We start from the raw sequence: 18,247 nt of genomic DNA, 5'->3' as shown, positions 1-18,247 counted from the left end.
TAAAGCTGCTTCTGAGCAGCTGATGTTTCAAACATAGTCATGGATTTTGGGTGTATCTGCCCATGTGGTCTATGATAAGCATGGCTGGGCTTACTGTTCCCATGGGCTTCTGTAAGGAGATGAGAGGGTCACAATTCTTCATTTTTGACAAAGACTTTATGAAAATTGCTCTTTTCTTGTGCGTTTTCTGTTACTTGTATTCTTGATATGACAGGTACAGAAGAAAAAGCTGTTTGTGACCATATTACACACAAAAACAGCAGCATCAGGCAGAAGCTGCATCTATGGTGGAGCTAGTTTTCAGTTTGTTATTTCCATGGGGTGGCTTTTGATGTCAGAATCACATAGAACATAGGTTGGAAGAGGTCTCCTGAGGCCACCTGGCCCTCCCTCCTGCTCAGTGTGAGTCCAGCTCCACTGGGCTTCTCAGCAGCAGTGAGCCCCTTAGTGTGATCCGCAGCAGCGTCACAGCAATTTTGGAAGGATTTGAATGAGCAAAATCATTGGTATTCTCCTTGATGGTATTTAATCTTAATGCAGCTCATTAGTCTTCACGGGTGGAAGTCTTGAACCTGATGGTGCCAGAGGATTAACCTAAATTTAAATTCTGTAGGTATAGCCTCACAAAATGGGAGGTGAAGGTCACGTAGTGAAGGAAGCCTGTGAACACAGCCCTGTCTGTAACACTGGAGCTCCTGTGAGCAGAGGTCAAGCCCCAGGTGTCCCCAGGGCAAAGCTGGCAGAGGGCTGAGGCTTTGAGTCCTGCTGGTGCTGATGTTCCTGAGGGTCAGCAAGGGATCTGCTCCTGGCAAAGTGGAGCCCTCGTCTCATCCTTAAGGAGAAGCTGCCGAAGGAGCCAGAATCAAGCACGAGCTGAGGTTGATGCTGGTTTTATTTTTCACCTGTTTGTATTGCTGCTACCTGGCAAACTGGGACCAGTGGGTAAAGCTGGATCCTGCAGCACAGACACCCTGCTGGGGCGGGCTGGGAAGGTGAGCTGATGGGCCAGGGGCTGTTCAGTGGGCGAGAGGCCGTCCCAGCTGCACATGGAGGCACCGTCTCTCCTGCAGTCTCTGCTCCCAGGCTGGGGATGCCAGGACTTGTCCCAAGACTGGCCAGTGCCTGGATGGCAGCGGGCTGCCCGCCAGCCTGCAGAGCACAGGAGCGTGGTGGCCACGGCCAGCCTCTCTCCCACCAGGCACAAATCACCAGGGCGTGGCTCCGTTTCATCTTCGCTCTTTCATCTCCTAAAATTGTCCCACAATGCCCAAGCAGGCTGGCATGTTTTCAGCACTGAAAACCAGACGTTGCCAACTTTCCAGTGGTTGTGCTTGGTGCTTTATGCTGTTACTTTAGCAGAGTATGCACGTCATGCCTCTTGCAAAAACAGGTAGGATTTATTCCCTGAACAAGGGGCAGCTCTGTTCTCAGCCGCCTTCGTCTCCGTAGCAATGTCTAGGTCAGAATTGTTGCTGTCAGCTTCCCATGAGCCCGGGTTCAGCAGCACCCTCCATTGCAAGACTCGGTCCTCTCCCAGCCGCTTGCTTACCTGGCCACTGTGCAGCTGCTTGGTTTGTGCCTGCAAAAGTACTCGCCTGAATATTTTTGCCAGTAAAATGAGTTATTTTTTTCCATCTGTATTTTTAGACATTAAACCCAGAGTTTAGTCATCAGCTCTGTGCTTCCTATCTGTGTGCAAGTACTGCAGAGGAGACAAATATAGATATAGATACATAAATATACATATGTAGAGATGTATATATATATAATATACACATAAGTGTATATATATGTACATGCACATAACACATACATATGTATGTACAGCTATAATATACACACACATTCATGCTATGCAAAAGACCTATCCTAGAAAAGGAAATCTGGTACCTGGGGATATGGGCTTTCCCCAGACAAAATGAAGTTCAGAGGAGGAAGCAAGCCCTTGCCCTTGTGTGCACTGCAGGGGTGTGATCCTCCAGCACCAGACTGTCCCTGGGGCATCAGCAGGGAGGAGGGCAGGCTCACACAGTGGCCAAAAGGCTTCTGGCAGAGTCTCTGAGATGTCCAAAGAAATGGTGCCAAGCCACAAGGGCCAAGGCTTGCCAATGGCTGCAGGAGCTGCTGCGTAAGTTGCCTCAAGTTTTAACGAGGGAGGCTCATGGTCTTACACCCATCTTCATGACGAGCGCCCAGCTTCAAACCAGGAAAAATAAGTAAAATTCTTCCAGAAGTCTTATTAGCATTTTCTTTCATAGTTACTGGAAAAATAAAGTGGTGCATTAGTCATCTCAGAAATACAGCAGAGCAATATGAGGGCAAGGGGTGGGTTTTTAGTGACGGTAGTTTTTGTGGACCAATTACTGTAACTGAAATATGGTCCCCTTAAAGAATTGTAAGCACAAATCCAAGCAGGGAGACAGCTTGCTACATCACTTCAGGCTACCTTTTTACCTCATTTCCAAAGCCCAGATAAAAGTGTCAGCTACCTCTGCAGGAGCAACCAGAGGTTGTTCTGCCGTGAGCTGGGCGCTGAGCAGACAGGGCTGTGGAGTGGGGCACACAAAGAATTCCCTTGTAGGGGCAGGGCAAACGTGGTTTGAACATCACCCAGCCGAGAGCACCTCGGTGCCTGTCTGCCTGCAGAGGGAGAGAAGTGTCTTTTGTGCAAAGACAGGTTCAGGCTGACTCAGGTGCTGGGAATCACTTTTCCACTGCAAAGGCTGGGCATCACAGCTGAATTCCCAAAGGAGCACACAGTGGCAGGATGAGAACCTTGGGCACTGACAGGGCCACCTGCTGACAGACTGGCAGTGCCCTGCACAAGGTGAGCGTCCCTCTGTGTCTCTGTGGGTGTGGAGAAGTTTGCACATGTAGATGTGCATAAACACACATATACACATATGTAGATGTATGTATGTATGTCTGTATACTCCTACATGTGTGTGTACACATATTCTACACACATATATTCATACACAGACGTGTTGTATATGTAAATGTATGGACATGGATGTACACAGAGACATTATGCATGAATATGTACATATATAACATTATATATACATACATCTGTACTTCTGTTACATTTAATACACTGCTCTATTGTATATATATACACATGTTCAATGTTATATATTATATATATAAAATATAACTTTTGTTGTTGAGATCAAAATGTCCCTAAGGGGGCTCAAATGCTGGGACTGGTTTGTAGCCCTCTCTGCAGGGTTTTTATCCTGTCCTTCAGCTCCACCATGTTTGCAGAAGGGCTGCAGTACCTCACTGTGAGCCACAGTGGGTGGGAGCTGGCAGAGCCCTTGGTTCAAGCACTAAACCTTTAGACCAAGGTACAGCTGTTTGTTTGGGTTTGTTTTGGTTTGATTGTTTAATTTTTATCTGTAGATGACATAAGGGGCCATAAGCACTTGTACTACACAGAAGTATTGATTTCCAAAGGGAAGTGGCTGATGAATCACGGCTGGTCCAGCTCTGAAAGATGCCCAAGTGCTGCTTGACCCAGCAATCTCCTTGGGCCTGCAGGGAGTGACTCCCCAGCAGTCATGAGGGCAGTGGAGACAAAGATGAATGGCTCATTTCCCTGTAATGCACCACAAAAACAGGCTTTTATGAAAAATAGAGCACAGACAAGATGGAAAGGGCGACAGTCATTTTCAAAGGTCACACATACCATTTCTTTATGGCAAGTTTGCCTCTGTGGCTGACAAAAGCAGGGCAGATCAAGTGTCTTCCATCAGACCTGGATTAAAAATGAAGTCATGTTGCTTGGAGAACTGACAGTCCCACCAAAAATAATAGAGGCTGTTGACAGTTCTGGCGTCACAATAAAAAGCCTCTTCCCACGTTGTCAAAAGAGCTTCTCTGGTATGGGCATAAATAAGGCATTATTTGAATGGAAATGTTAACAGCAAGGAGCTATAAATCATATTGGTCTATTGCAGTAACAGACTGTAGCTGAAAAACATGTTCTTGTTTCTCATAGATATGGAAATACGTGCGTGTGTGTGTGTGCAAACAAGACATGCACATCTATTCATATCTCTATATATTTATGTATGATTCTATGCATGTTCTGTACACATAATGGTAGCTAAAATCACCTAGCAAACAGTCCTTCCCCTAAGAGCAAATGTTTGGTGTGATGCACTGAGGGCTGTTGTGTCAGGTTTGACTGAGTACCTTTCCCATACATAAAGGTTGTAACGTAGCAACCATTTTTTTCTGCTCGGAAAACACCATTTCCAAGCTAATTATTACTGCCCTTAGTGGCCACTGTCACGGCTCCTGATGCACTGCTGGGCTGGGCAAGAGGCTCAGCAGCTTCAAGCAGCCACAATCTGGATGAAGGTGGTTGTGGAGAAGAGGCACAGCAAGTGAGGGCTCACCCTGTGGGTGCACACTCGTGGAGAGGGAGATGTTTGTCTTGGGAGCCTCAAGTGCTGCCATGGCCTGGCTGTGAACAGGAGCTGCCCTGGCTGCTCAGAGGGACTGTGGCCACTGCCTGGAAAGAGCCCACAGCCCAGGCCATGCTGCCAGCCCTGTGCTGGAGGCAGTCAGGTCTTTCACTATGTCATATGCATATATATAGATATATACATCCATATATATTATATGCATACAAATATATGTATGCTATATAAACATATGCACACACAGACAGACATCCCTGCACAGACATCGGGGAGAAGGAGACTTCTGTCTCTCGACATTCAGAACAGCTCTGCCTAAAGGACCAAAGCAGCTGACCCTGAGGGACAGTGTCTGCAGTGCCCAGCTGGATGATCAGCACTGCCATGGCACTGCTGCTGGAACGAGGGCTGTCCCCAGCCCCAGGACCCACACGGGGGAACACCACAGGAATGTCCTGCAATTGCTGCTGTGAGCGACCCCCGGCAGGGAGAAGGGAGGGGACTACACAGGAGAAATTCCAACCCAAGTGAACCTCTCCCAGTAGACACTGTCCCTGGAGGGGCACTGCCTGGTGGGCTGGGGACAGGACAGGGATTGGTCTGGGGTGCAGAGGCCAGTGCAGTGCTGGCCGTGGCCCAGCATGCTGGCACCAAACTGTCCCCAGAGCTGGGCTCACAGCTGATGGAGGTGTTGGGTGCAATGCCAACATGGGGTTATATAAACGTAAAAGCATTTTATATAAGCCTATTTTATCTGCAAATCATTTATATTTAGAACACCTATTTCTACTGGAAACACTAAAACCATATTACATAAGAGCTTGTTTAAATCCTTTGGCTTAAGGCTTGGGCAGGGGGAGGGGTTGGTTCGGGCATGGTGCATTCAGGCTGCAGTTTATAATCACAGCCTCAACTGGCAGCCAAAACCCAGTCTTAAAATCCTTTTTGCTTTCATTCCATGCTGCCCTGACAATAGCAGAATACTTCCCTGAAGGGTAATTTTCCTCTTTCTCAGTGCTGCCTTCGTGTTTGGAAACTTTGATTTAAAATGCTCTGGATGTGCTGCCAGCACAGGAGAGACAGCAGTGCCCGGTCAGCGTCCCCGTGCCCGGGCTGTGACAGTGGGTGGAACCCTGCTGACACCACCTGAGAGGCTGCCAAGCCATTTCAGAAATTAAAATATGCATTAACTGGAAGTGACCATTTAGCACTACAAAATTACTTATGTTGTCATTCATGCAGCGATGTTTCCTAATGAATGGATTACTCGCCGAGCCCTCCCACAAGGGGGAGGCAGGAATGGTGGTGACAATGGCCATCAGATCCATGTCTAATGCACTGAAGGCAGCTGGATCCTTTGGATGCTCACACTGCCCTGCTGTGGCCCTGAAAATGTCTGTTCCCACCATATGCCAGAGCAAGCTGCTCCCTACAAGGCTGGGGTAGTCTGCACCACCCCACAGCACTGGGCTGCTGGGCCATGGTGCACATGGGGGCCGTGTTACAGCCTTCCCACGGCAGCACAGCACAGCTCGGGGACAGCAGCCCCTCTTCGTGCAGGCAGAGGTGCTGTGGTGGCCACCACAGTGCTGCTGTGGCCAACAAGTCCTTACACAGCACTTGGATGCTGCTCCCACCTTGCTTTCCCAGTGTGAGGGACTCCAAAGATGGAGAGGTGCAAGATTCCACCCCACAGTGATGATGCCATTCGTGAGAGCTCTCTGTTGCCCCAAGCCATCAATGCTGTTGTGGTGAACAGCACGGCTTCAGCAACAGCAGGTACAAGTGGCCTTCCCTCCTTTACAGTCAGAATAGAGCAAACCTCCTTTTTCTCCTTCTCTTTAAAAAGTAAGGTCAGGAATCACTCCTCCTCACTTGCTTTGTAAGGCAGCACGGCCAGGGCACCGTCTCCAGGTGGGATGTACCCTGTCCAGGTGGGATGTGCTACCTCTGCAAACACACTGCTCTCCCAAACCAACAGGGCTGGGCTCTCCCACTGCTTTCTCATCTGGACGCTACCTCTAATCCCCCTCAGTGCTCCAGTTCTCCCTGTAAGTGCTCCACATTCAGCTGACATGGTTCATTAGTTTCTATAAATGCCCAGGACACTGCAGAGATTTCAGGGACAAAGTAAGAGCTAAAGCTGTAAATGACTTTCCTCCTTACCTTAATCTTCCAACTCCCTTAAGGTGACTCAAACTCCAGCATCGGGGGAGGCTGGCTTGTCCTACCCCAGTCAGCACCCTGCTCTTGCAGGTGAGGTTTAACTGCTCCATCTTTCACTTTCCCTGCTCTGTAGTGAAGAAGACAACACACAGGAGGAAGGCAATTAATATTTGTGCATGCTGCAAAGCCTCTTGAGGCTTGCTTTCCCTCTGCAGGAAGTGAAGCTATCTTAAACTGTTTGAAAGCCACACCATTCCCAAATTTCTGTGAGCTCAGCTGTGTGGGTGTTGGGGCTGGGGTGCTATGTGGCAGTGAGACAGAAATGGAGTGCCCTGGTGCCCAGAGGCAACATTCCCTGCTGGAATGTCACCTGCTACACAAGCACTAGCACCTCCAACTCGTTTTTTACAGCAGCTTCACGAGGATTTTAAGAAGAAGGGGGAAGGACCAAGTCGGTCTGTTCCTGACCTGCTGCCACTGGCCTCACTGGCAGAGAGCAGGGTGCCTGTGCTGAGGGATGGAGCTTCCCTGAGCCCCCCTGGCTGCTCAGCCCCACCATCCCCAGGGCTGGTGCAGCCTGCCCTGCCTGCTCGCCCAGCTCCCCACACATCGACACTCACATCGCTAAAGCAAATTCTTCTCATACTTCACTTCAGCCAGATGCTGTAAATTGGATTGAAGTGGTGCCTGGAGAGATTTCTCTTGTCAAATATGTAAAACTAACATGAGTTTGAACTGTCTCTGGGCTGCCACAGGGGTGTTGCTCCCCACACTCCCCTCCTGGCATGCGGGGAGCTCCCCAGATCTGGCTCCTTGAGTTTGAAGCCTGCTCTTCTGTGACTCTGCCCACAGACACCAAAATTGATGTCAAAACCCACAACAGTGAAGAAATTAATATTGGAAATACATCTCTTTATTTAGTCTTGGACAAAAATTGTTCAGGGGCTGATTGTTAAAGGAGCTGGGCATCCCACTACTCCAGAAAATGGCCCGAGTTCCAGGGGCAGTCAGGCCACTGACTCCAGTCAATTATTTCACTTTACACACTCTGTCTCTTCCTATTATTTATCACTTATTGTAAAAGTCATGAGATGTAGTGAACATCTATGGATGAGCACAAGACTTTGACTATTTCAAGGACCTGGAGAACAAACCTGTCTCATTTTCTGAGAGTGGAGGAAGAGAAACTGAGGTTATAGGAAACACTGGTTATACTGGCATCCTCAGGACCCAAATCATCTGGAATGCTGATGAGAAAAGCCAGTTGCAGATACACCAGGGAAAGCCAATTCCCCTGCTGCAGGAGCAGTGTGGTGCTGGGCAGAGCCTGCCCTTTACTGAGCTCTCCTTCCAAGCCCTACAGCCACGCCTGGCCAGCTGGGATGCCTAACTGGGGGAAGACCTGATGTCTGGGAAGAACTGCTCTGTGTTAACTGGCTGATTAAAACTGGGGACATGGTCATCATCCAAGGGCTGCATCCATCTGGCTCTGCACTGCATTGACAAACACTGGAAACTTGCAATGCACATCTCAGATTCAGTTTAGCCATGGAAAGTAAGTAAGTGGATAGCAGCTTGGACTCATGGAAAATAGCAATTTTTATTCTGCCTAAAGAACAACCCAGTTTGATTTGGCCTCAGAGATTCTAGTATGCATTTTCTAATGGATCAATGACCTCATCAGTTAGGGGGCACTGAGTTCACACTTGCTTCTGAGCACAGTCCACACGTGCTGGAGCCTGGGACTGCAATGCAGAGCCCTCTCATGAGCCCACCAGGCTCTCCAGGCTGGGACCAGTGTCTGGCACTGCAGCTGCTCTGCTCCCAGAGGAGCAGAAACACCTCAGTGCTGGCTGTGCAAACACCTGAGAAGCTGCTTGGGCCCTGGCCAGCAGCTCCTCTCCAGCCCCAGCAACAGCCTGAGACAGGTCACAAACTGGCCCTGGGGATGGGAACCAGCTCCCTCAGCCACCCCAGGGCCTGCCCCTGCCGTAAATCCACAGCACTGACTGCTGCTGTCAGCCCCTGGAAGGAAGAGGCAGTTTAGTGAGAGACAAACACGGTTTGGTTTTTATTTTGTCGTAGCTGGAAGGATGCCATGGATGGCGGCTCGGAGAGCAGGCTGTGATCAGCTGGGGGATATCCAGCTCCCTGCTGGCAGCTGGGCTCTGGAACAGCTCCATCCCACTGCCTGGCAGGTCCTAGCTGTTAAATAAATGTGATGCCAGGATGATGTGTTGTAGGGAACGGTTTATGACCTTCATCCAGCAAAAAAGAATTCAGGCAGGTGTTGAGAGAAGATGAGTGAACACATTGGTGTAAATAGCCATAATCAGTCATATTTTGGGGAACACAAGATACCAGTCTGCTGCCAGCAGAGCTGTGCTGTCTCTGCCTCAAGGCTTTGGTGTGTGTCTCACATGTGAGAGCTGGGTGTTTTGCCCCAAACAGCCTGTGTGAGAGCCTCCCTGCTCCCAGCAGCCTCCCGCAGCCAGCCAGCCCTGCAGCCCCACTCTGTGACCAGCTTCCCAACTTCCTGTTTTCACTGGGATTATTTTAATCTTCCTGTTTCCCATCATATTTTTCCTCCTGCCCATGCCAAGGCAGACTGCGATTCCTGGCAGGCAGGGTGGAAACCTGCTCCCTGGGCTGCACCAGCGCTCTGGAGGATGAGCTGGACTCTGCCCTGGTCACGCCTGGCTCCTCTCCACTGCTGGTGCTGGCACCCACTGCTGAGCCAGCACAGCCACCCAGCTTACAGCTCATCATTTTGAGTCCACTGTGCCAGTGAATCGCTCAGGCAGCTCTGTGCTTTCGTATTTTTCTCAGTGTTGGCTGAAGAACCAAGTGCCTGCTCCACTGCTGGCACCATCATGGTTTTGTCAGGAGAAATGCTGTAAGGTAGTGATCAGCTGAGCCATACAGCTGCAGGCAGCCAGTCTCTTCCACGTTCCAGCTGCAAACAGAGAGCCTCTCCATGGCTGCCCAGCTTGCCAGAGCTCCCCTTAGGCTTCCAGAGTTTTTCTCCTGGATTTGCTCTGCATGATGGATCTCCTTGCCCTGTGCAGGTCCCTCAGCCAGTCACAGGATTTTTACCTTGCCTTGTTGGAAGTGGATGCTGTACTCTGGGTGATGCAGTTACAAGGCCGACAGAAATACAGATACAAATGCCAGCAATCCCAAAGGACTTCCCAAAATTCCTGTCCACTCTACACTCCAACAGACTGGCACCTTGCTGGTGTGATGCAAAATTGAGACTCAAACACCTGAGTCACTGAGGGTTTCTCTGTATAAAAGCAAGTAAAAAGAAAATAAAGAATCATGGAAAACCAGTGAAATATCATGTGTAAGGGTCCAAAAGATAATTTAGTAACTAGAAATAATTTAATCTTTCAATATGTGTCAACATCAAATCTGCTAAGACTCTAACAATAGCAGAAAATATCTGAGACAAATATGATCCAAAACAAAACCCAAATCTATCTAGTTTCTTAATCATAGGCTTTAAGAATCCTTCTGCTTGTTACCCAGCTATTTCAAGAACTGTACTGACTAAATCTATATCCAACTAAACACAGAAGTCACAACAAATGTGTCATTCACTTTAAGTCCTTCTAAATGATAAAATTCAAGACAGACATTAAATGGAAACATTGTTTCTCTACAGCCTCTAGCACTGAAGATTTAGACTCTAATCCAGTCTGAATGGCATCACCAAGAACAAGAATGAGAAAATGTCCTTCCACTGCCTGAGTCTGATTTTGGAGCATCCATTGCTGAAGCCTGAGCTGCAAACTAAAAGATCAACAATCTTGTAAAGCAGAAATTCTACCCTGGCTACACTTGCTTCTTGTGAAGATGCTGTGGAGAAGATGACAGAAAAATGATGAGGATTATACTTGTGCACCAGCCACAGTGGGGTTAGTGTGGCAATGAAACTTCCACACTACCCAGCACCAGAGCCCTGGGATATGGCATGAGGAAGATGGCAAAATTCAGATATAAAGGAAAGCCTGTATTAGGCCTCACATCTATTCTGAGAGTGGTCAGTGATCATTAGCCAAGCAGGCAAGGGATCACCCCCTTGCCTTGGCCTATATTCAACCATGAATGATTATTATGATTATATTAGAAGAATATAATAAGCCTAAACCAAAAGTTACAAGAAATATGGAAAAAGTGTAATCTAAGACACAAGTAATGCAGAACAATACCAAATTAGGACAAAATGAATCAGCCTTCTACCAGCGTTAAAAGGGAAGAAAACCCATCAAACCATCAGCCGCCAGTTCAGCAATGACTCTGTGCTCTGGAAACACAGATTGGATGTAAGCATAGATTAACCCAAGTCCCCAGGGACAGATGGAAAAGCTCTTCCAGACTCCCTTTCCCTACAGCCATGATCTTTCTCAGTGTGAGCTGTGGGAATTATCTCCCAGCACCTTTGTGCTGGGAACAAGGGAGCCAAAGATGGGACGTGAAGGGCAATGGAATTGCTGGCTCTGATGCTGGGCAAGTCACAAGTTCCCTGTCCCAGCCCCAGCTGCCAAACACACATTTTGGGATTTCATACCACACGTAGCAATCCAGGCTGGGTGACATAAAGGTTAAAAGTAATTTTGGCTGCAGTAGCCCAGCACAGAGATTGCAAAAGGTATTTTATTATCAGAGCTCTCTATAGAAGGGCTGCTCAGCAGTCAGGATGAAGCAGACAGATTTCTGAGGAAAGCAAATGACACGTGTGGCTGCTGCCAGCTCCTGCCCCAGCTATTTGCAGAGTGTGGCCATACCTGGCCATCACCTCGTCCCCAGGGGCTGCTGGGCACAGCTCCCTCTGCACATGGCCTGCTGTACATGATCCCCGCAGCAACCATGCCACTTCCCAGCCAGGAGCAGCCACTGAACTTTTCAACACTCACTGTTTTAAGGAGTTCTCCAATAGCACTCAGCATAAGCAGATAACCATTTTAAATATAGACACTGGAATGGAAGCCTGAGTGCTGGGTGCAGCAGGGATCTGGATTATTTGCTTGTTACTAAATACCCCCTGGCATTACTGCCCAGGTTGTTCAGCTCAAGTCTGACGCAAACGGTGGCGGAACAGCAAACAAGAATTTACAGGATTTTGTAAGAACTGAAATAATTCAAGGAGTAAGGAACAAATTGGTTCAGGGCTGCTGTTGCTCAGGGCTGCATCTTTGGAAGAACGAAGACAGGTTACTGTTTAATTACGTATAAAACCCAGCTGAAGGCTTGACAAGCACTTCCAGATCTCAGCAGCAGGAAAGCAACATGAGTATAAATAAAGAAGACTTGTGGGAGCAGATTTAGCTCAAGGATGGTTTTCTTCTTGATATCCAGCAATAATTGCACCACAGTGTGCCACTGAATTCCCTGGGACCCTGCCTACAGTTAGTTCTCTGGGGTTGGCACTATACACATGTGTAGAGTAGGAGATAAAAGTCCACATATGGAAAATGACATCCCTGACTATCACAGAGGTTAGAAGGGGACAGAAAAAAATAGCAACATTAGTTCCATATGGCAAAAATCCTCTCTGGTGAACACCTGTAAAAAAGGCATTAAAAACCTGGTTCATAAACCAGTGCCTCCAGGCAATCAGCTGGACCAAAGTGGGAACTTGGCAAACCTTTAACAGGATGCAGCAGGCTTGGCTCTAAGAGCTTCTGCAGCACAGAAAAGGCAATAGCAAGGTGACAGAAAAACGAAGTACACCAAGGCACAGATGTAGCTGTAGGCAGTGAACCCTTTGCTGCAGGTACAGGTGCTCTGCTGAGCAGGGCAGGGAGGGGCAGCAGCTGCAGGGCCTGCCCCAGTGCTGGTTCACAAAACCCCACATCCAGCCTAGAGCCCCAGCAGAGCAGCTCTGCTCACAGCAAGGGCCAGCTAAGCTATGCTGCTCACACTGTCGTCACACCACTACCAGCAGTGTAGGCAAAGGCTTATAAAAATAGCTAAGATTATATATAGTAACTCTGATTTAATTAAAATTAAACACAACCCTGAGGAAGGTAACTGACCATGGCTGAGAACTCTTGATCAGAACAAACTGTTCAGCAATTATTAGATCTCATGTGATGACAGGACGTGTAAAAGGCTCTGTCCTGGTCTGTTGTAAACATCACCTCTTCTAGCTGAAGCTCTTGTTAAATATACTTTAAAATGCTGCCTTTTAACCAAAGGCCACTTGGAGAAGAAAGGGTACTTTCAAAAGATGCTTAATGTTCTCATTTCTTATTTGCTTTTTTGTTAAATAAGGGTGTTCCATTGTACTTGGCAAGCACCTTGGTGTGAAACAGGGTTCCCTTTATCTGGTTCACAATTTAAGCCTCTTCCATATTTTGTTTTTAAAGACAATGCTGTTGCTAGGTCACAGCCAAAGGGCTACACATGTAACAGACCTATTTTTTCCTGCAGGGATAGGCACAGCTGATGAGTACAGGGCAGGAGCCATGTCCCACCCCATGGGAACAACCTGCGACACCCTGCACTTTCTGCAGGCTGTTGTTCCAACACTCCTGCAGTTTGCCAAGAGAGAACCCAGCACCACACCCAGAGCACCTTCACTTCCTAGCAGTGATTCCACTTCGCATGGTCCTTACAAAACACTTTTGTATCCACACAGGGAATTCCTTCTGTTTAATAATCCCGACTGTCCAGCTGCACCCTACAGTGCCCCATGGATGGAGCCTGTTGTGAGAGCAGGATGTGCACCAAAGCAGGCAGCACAGCCTGTACAGTGTTGCCTCCTCAGCACAGGTAGAAGACAAAGGTAATGAAGCACCACGCTGGGTTTAGGCTCAACACTCGACTCTCCCCGTCCTTTTAGTACAAAATGGTCCCTTTGTACCTTACAGGCTTCCTAAGTACTGTTTTCACATGTGTTCTAAAAAAAAAAAAAAATAAACCAAAAATAAGCAAAAAGGATACTTCATTTGTACAAGCTGTGTTTTTTAAGAGGAATTTTGTTTCCTATTCTTCCAAGCTTCCCACCCATTGCTTTCATCCAATCTCAACAAAAACCCCCACAGCCCTTGAGAACAATCCCTTGCCCAGAGGGCAGCTGGTCACCCCCCTCCCTACAGCCCACACCCCACTGCTGCAGCTGCAGAAATGTGCAGGGACCGTGCCCAGGGACACTCCAGCCGTGCCTCACTGCAGGGACAGACCCCTGTGCTAGGCCAGGTGCAGCTGTGCCACCTGCCAGAGGAGCAGGGATGGAAGAATCTGGAGGAACTGAAACCCTGTCATAGGAAAAGCTGTAGGAGCTTGCCAGGAGCTGTAGCTTTATTGGACAATTAATTAGCTCCCTCTGGAATGGCAGTGAGGGGAGGAACTGGAAGAGAAATACATACTGTTCTAGGGCTTGCTGCAACAGAGGCCTGACCTGCACATTTTGAAACATCCCACAGGAGCTACCTGTGGGCTCCCAGAATCTCCTCATGGAAGTGCTCCAGCCAGGCTCTTGCCTGAGGAACCTGCACGCTCACCTGCACTCCAGGCTGCCAGCAACGTGAAGTGCTCGCAGCAGCTTTTCCCTTAACGCTCATCTGCCTAAAACACTGACAGAACAGGAACTTCAGTCACACTCTGAAAGTCTGTTTTGAACAGAAATGGTTATGGACACTGCTGCATAACCACTTTGTGCTTTCACAGCCACACCACTCCATGGGATTACAGGTGCAGGCACCAGGACAGAAGGGAACTCCTGGGAATCTCCTTCCAGGATGCTGCAGCCCCAGGGAGAGTTTCTCCTGCTTCCATGAGCACCCTGTGTTAGGCAGTGACCCTCACACCTCCCCCAGCTGCAGCACAGCAGCTGCTCTTCATCTGCCAGGTGTGTACAAAGCATCACAAACAGCCCTTTTTGCTGGCCATGTTTTTATTTGTTTTTAGTTTTGAACAGGGGAGCCAATGATACATCCAGTATTTCAAAAAACCAGAAGGTAAAACAAATTTTCAAAAGACCGAGATGCTACATGCTATATTTAACCTAATTTTATTCATGCTTGCTTTTGAGGGGGGCTGGGAGTGGGACAGGAATCATTCAGTAAAAACATACAGTAAAAACAAAATGTCTCACCATATAGAACTTTAACCTACAGTAATGTTGTACCTTAATTATTTCCATGCACACAACTAACATTACAAAATTTTAAAAAAATGAACACAATTAAGACTTCTAGGAGCATTTGATAATAAAGCAATTCCTAATTTCTTTGTAGAGATCAAGCACCTCCAATTACAAATTCCTATACACAGTGAGTGCTTTACTTGAAATGAAAAACTAAAAAATAAAAATAAAAATGTATTGGATAGCCTCAGAATAAGCCGATGTTAATATATATCCAGCTATGTAGGCAATAAAACTGTAGTGGCTAAACAAAAACTTTTATCTGAAAAGGAACTCAAAAATTGACTTTCTATAATTACAGAAATATACTTATTTGCTAAAATAAATAAAAGTGCTGCATATTAACACTTCACTATAAAGAATGCATACCAGAACATTTATAAATATTGAATGATTTTCAATAGGAATAGCTACTACAATAATGCTGGCTAAACAGAAGTGCATAATGAGAAGCACTATGGGTGGTTAATGTTTTTGCCACATACTGCTGTTACCTTGAGGTAGATAACACATGCGTACCAAATTCTGCATTCACTTCAGTTGCTGCTGGTATCATGTGTCTAAGAAATGTGTAGAGTATGAAAAACTCTAAAATACGCATGAATGAAAAAAATGTTTTGGGAAAAATAGATATTCTCATGCAATTATGTACAGTCTCACTGTGTAAATTTCAAGGCAAGGTTCTTTTTCTGCAAAACATGGACACTTTTACTGAGAGAATGTTTTTTTTACTTGGTTTAGTGCATTTTTTTTTTGTTACCTCCTGCATTTTGCATTATTTTGCTCTATTCTTTAATTTTGTGTGCAAACGACATGCCAGTTTAAAAACAAAACTAACTCATGTATAGAAAGTAATTCTGGATTGTAAAAACAATGGTAAACAGAAAACTAATGAAATCCATACCAAAATTACACCATCTGATTCAAGTAAAAAAATTACTTACACTAGTAATAAAAAAAGACAAACACATCTCATGAATATAAAAGAAATGTCTGCTGAGTGTTTTAGTTTAGATGTTTCAGAATGCTGCTGTAGGTTTTGTGGGGAATCTGGGGAGATGATTTCATAGCAGAAGGCGTTAGCGTGGCCTGGATGGACTTGAGAGGCGAACCAACAGGGCTGTGAAACTGAGGAATACCTATAGCCTCAAGCTGCTTGTTGAAGAGGAGTTCCCCACTGTTACTGAGAAAGCTCTCTTCTCTTTCCTTCTCCCCAAGCTTCCCCTCTTCTACTGGCTCAGGTTCTAGCATTTCAGCATCTTCTTTCTTACTAAAGAATTTGTCCAAATAACTGGTGTAAGTATTTTCTTTTTCAACTTGTTCATCTTTCCTTACTTCGCAACAGAACTGGTCTATGAGGAAGCACCCCTCCCCACCACTGACAAACTGACTGTCCCAAGAAGTTTGGTACAGAGCTTCTAACTGTGCCAAATTGGCCATTCCCTTCTCCTGCTTCTCTCTGCTCACCGACTTCGATATTATTCCTTTCAACTCTATCTGAGACACTGAACTGTTCAAGTCATTTAATTTATCAACATCAGTAGACTCATGTTGTAAACTAAGCTGGATGGTTTCTGCTATAAAAGAATCAAAGTCAAACCCTTGATTCTTCTCCCTTTCTTTTTCAACAAGTTGCTGTGATGCTTCCTCAAGTGCTATCTGAGCTTTCACCAACCCATTCTTTTCACATTTAGACTTGCCTTTCTTGTCAGACTTTTCTTTGCTTTGTTCCTTCCAGTTTGAAAGATCTATAATAAGCTTGGGCTCATAGTAATGGTTAACTTCACTGTCTCGCCAAACTAAATTATCTAGGTATGAAGATGACCTCATTTTGTAATTACAAGTGTGACTACATTCCAGATCACAATACTTGTTTTCGTGGTGATCTGAGTACTGCCAGCAAGGCTCAGTAGAGAAGTGGGTGTCAAAGGCAGGATCCTCCAGGTACTTTTCACGATCTCCATCCAAATATTTGCGAGGATCTACTTGCACTTCTTCTTCATCAGTAACATCAGAGAGAGCCCTTGGATCACGCTGAACTTCATCAGCTTCATAGTTATTATGAATAGGCCAGTCATGGTCTGAAAATTGACTTTCATGGTATCTGTAAAACAATTTCCTAAGTGTTAGCAGCTAAAAACAGTCTTCCAGCTCCCAAGACAGAGACAGTCAAGTTTAGAAATTCCCTTACAAAATAATGACAATTCAACACAAAGTTTTTCCTTAATCCAACTGGGTACCTCTTGCAGGTTTTTAATTTAATCTAGCATGAAGAAACAGAATTATGTACAATAGCTCACTCCATTTACAGAACTCTTCCTAAAGTGTGTTTAATTGACTTCAGATAACTACTGTGAAATCTCTTTACTATAATATGCACTAAGCATTAGACAAGACAATCATAATTAAACAAGATTTAAGACAATCTCCTTAAACAAGATTTATTTTTAGAGAAGTATTTTGGGGAAGAAAAAAAATAATAGATAGATTCTGGAGTCCTGAGTGCAACTCAGGAATCCATCAGCATATCCAAGTCACATCTAATGGATTATAAATCCAATGATAATGCTATAAGGGAAAACTTTATTCTCATGTCATCTCAAGAAGAAGAAACAAACAGAAAGGGAAATAATGCCCATGAATCAATGTCACTTCAAGCACAAAACCATCCAGTTATGCTACCACAGTAAGTGATAAATTTACCTTTCCCAATTATAAATATGGCTGTGACTTTCATCCATTAGCAGAATATCATCAACCTCATCTTCAATGTGAAAAGGATGACTTGAAATAGGCTCATCCGTTGGAAAGGAATAAATGCTCATATAAGGATGGGACAAAGCTTCTTCTGCTGTCAATCGATCCATGGGACTAAATGTCAGAATTTGCTCCAGGAAGTCCAGTGCTGTAGAATATAAGCTACCATTAAATAGGAAATTTCTGACACTTAGAACATTAAGGTGCAGTGCTTTGCTCTAGAGCCCTCTAGTTGTTTCAAAGTAGCTGTCTGTGAAGTATCAGCTACTGACTGTACAGTGCCAAATATGCATCCTGTAGCCATCAGAAAAAGAGAGAAGTCAAATTTGAGATCAACCATAATTTAACTTAAAGCATAAAAAACCAGCACAAGACAGAAAGCTTCAAGCTGAATCAGTATCCAGCAATGGCTACCAGGAAACACTGTTTTTACTTTGGCTGGGGGACTCTCAAAAACATTTGAAAGACAGTCCTTCTATACTAACTCCATTCCAATGTTCCCTTGTATTTAAAAGGCCAGTGTCTCAAAACAGAGCAATTCCAGTGCATGTAGGTCCAGCATAGACTCAAAATTCTGATCTAAATCTAATCTAACTAAAGATAACCAAGCAGCCATCATAGAACTAGATTTTTTTTTTATTACAGCAGAAGACAATCCTTCTTCAGAGAACACAGATTCTTCTAATTGAAACTTGCTTTTAACAATCACACACCTGTACCTCAAAGCTGTTATTTGATG

The 18,247-nt window shown here is 45.8% G+C and overlaps 1 protein-coding gene across 4 annotated transcripts in view; it reads right to left on the bottom strand.

Annotated features, from left to right (window-relative positions):
• Nucleotides 1–14,481: 14,481 nt before the first annotated feature.
• MAPK6 (mitogen-activated protein kinase 6) overlaps nucleotides 14,482–18,247 on the bottom strand; it is a 69,416-nt gene continuing 65,650 nt past the window's right edge. For all 4 annotated transcript variants that reach the window (XM_014251157.2, XM_014251158.2, XM_005521487.2 and 1 more), the window contains 2 exons: nucleotides 17,455–17,656; nucleotides 14,482–16,855 (listed from right to left, as the gene is read on the bottom strand). In XM_014251157.2, coding sequence (XP_014106632.1) covers nucleotides 15,757–16,855; nucleotides 17,455–17,656 — 1,301 coding nt within the window. In that variant the 3' untranslated portion in view covers nucleotides 14,482–15,756. The remainder of the gene's footprint in view (nucleotides 16,856–17,454; nucleotides 17,657–18,247) is intronic.

The sequence above is a fragment of the Pseudopodoces humilis genome, chromosome 16, assembly GCF_049639895.1.
Source record: "Pseudopodoces humilis isolate 2021_Gansu_Grassland_sample_001 chromosome 16, ASM4963989v1, whole genome shotgun sequence".
Classification (NCBI taxonomy): domain Eukaryota; kingdom Metazoa; phylum Chordata; class Aves; order Passeriformes; family Paridae; genus Pseudopodoces; species Pseudopodoces humilis.
The sequence above is the reverse complement of the archived record's forward strand: the minus strand, read 5'-3'. Positions and strand labels throughout refer to the sequence as shown.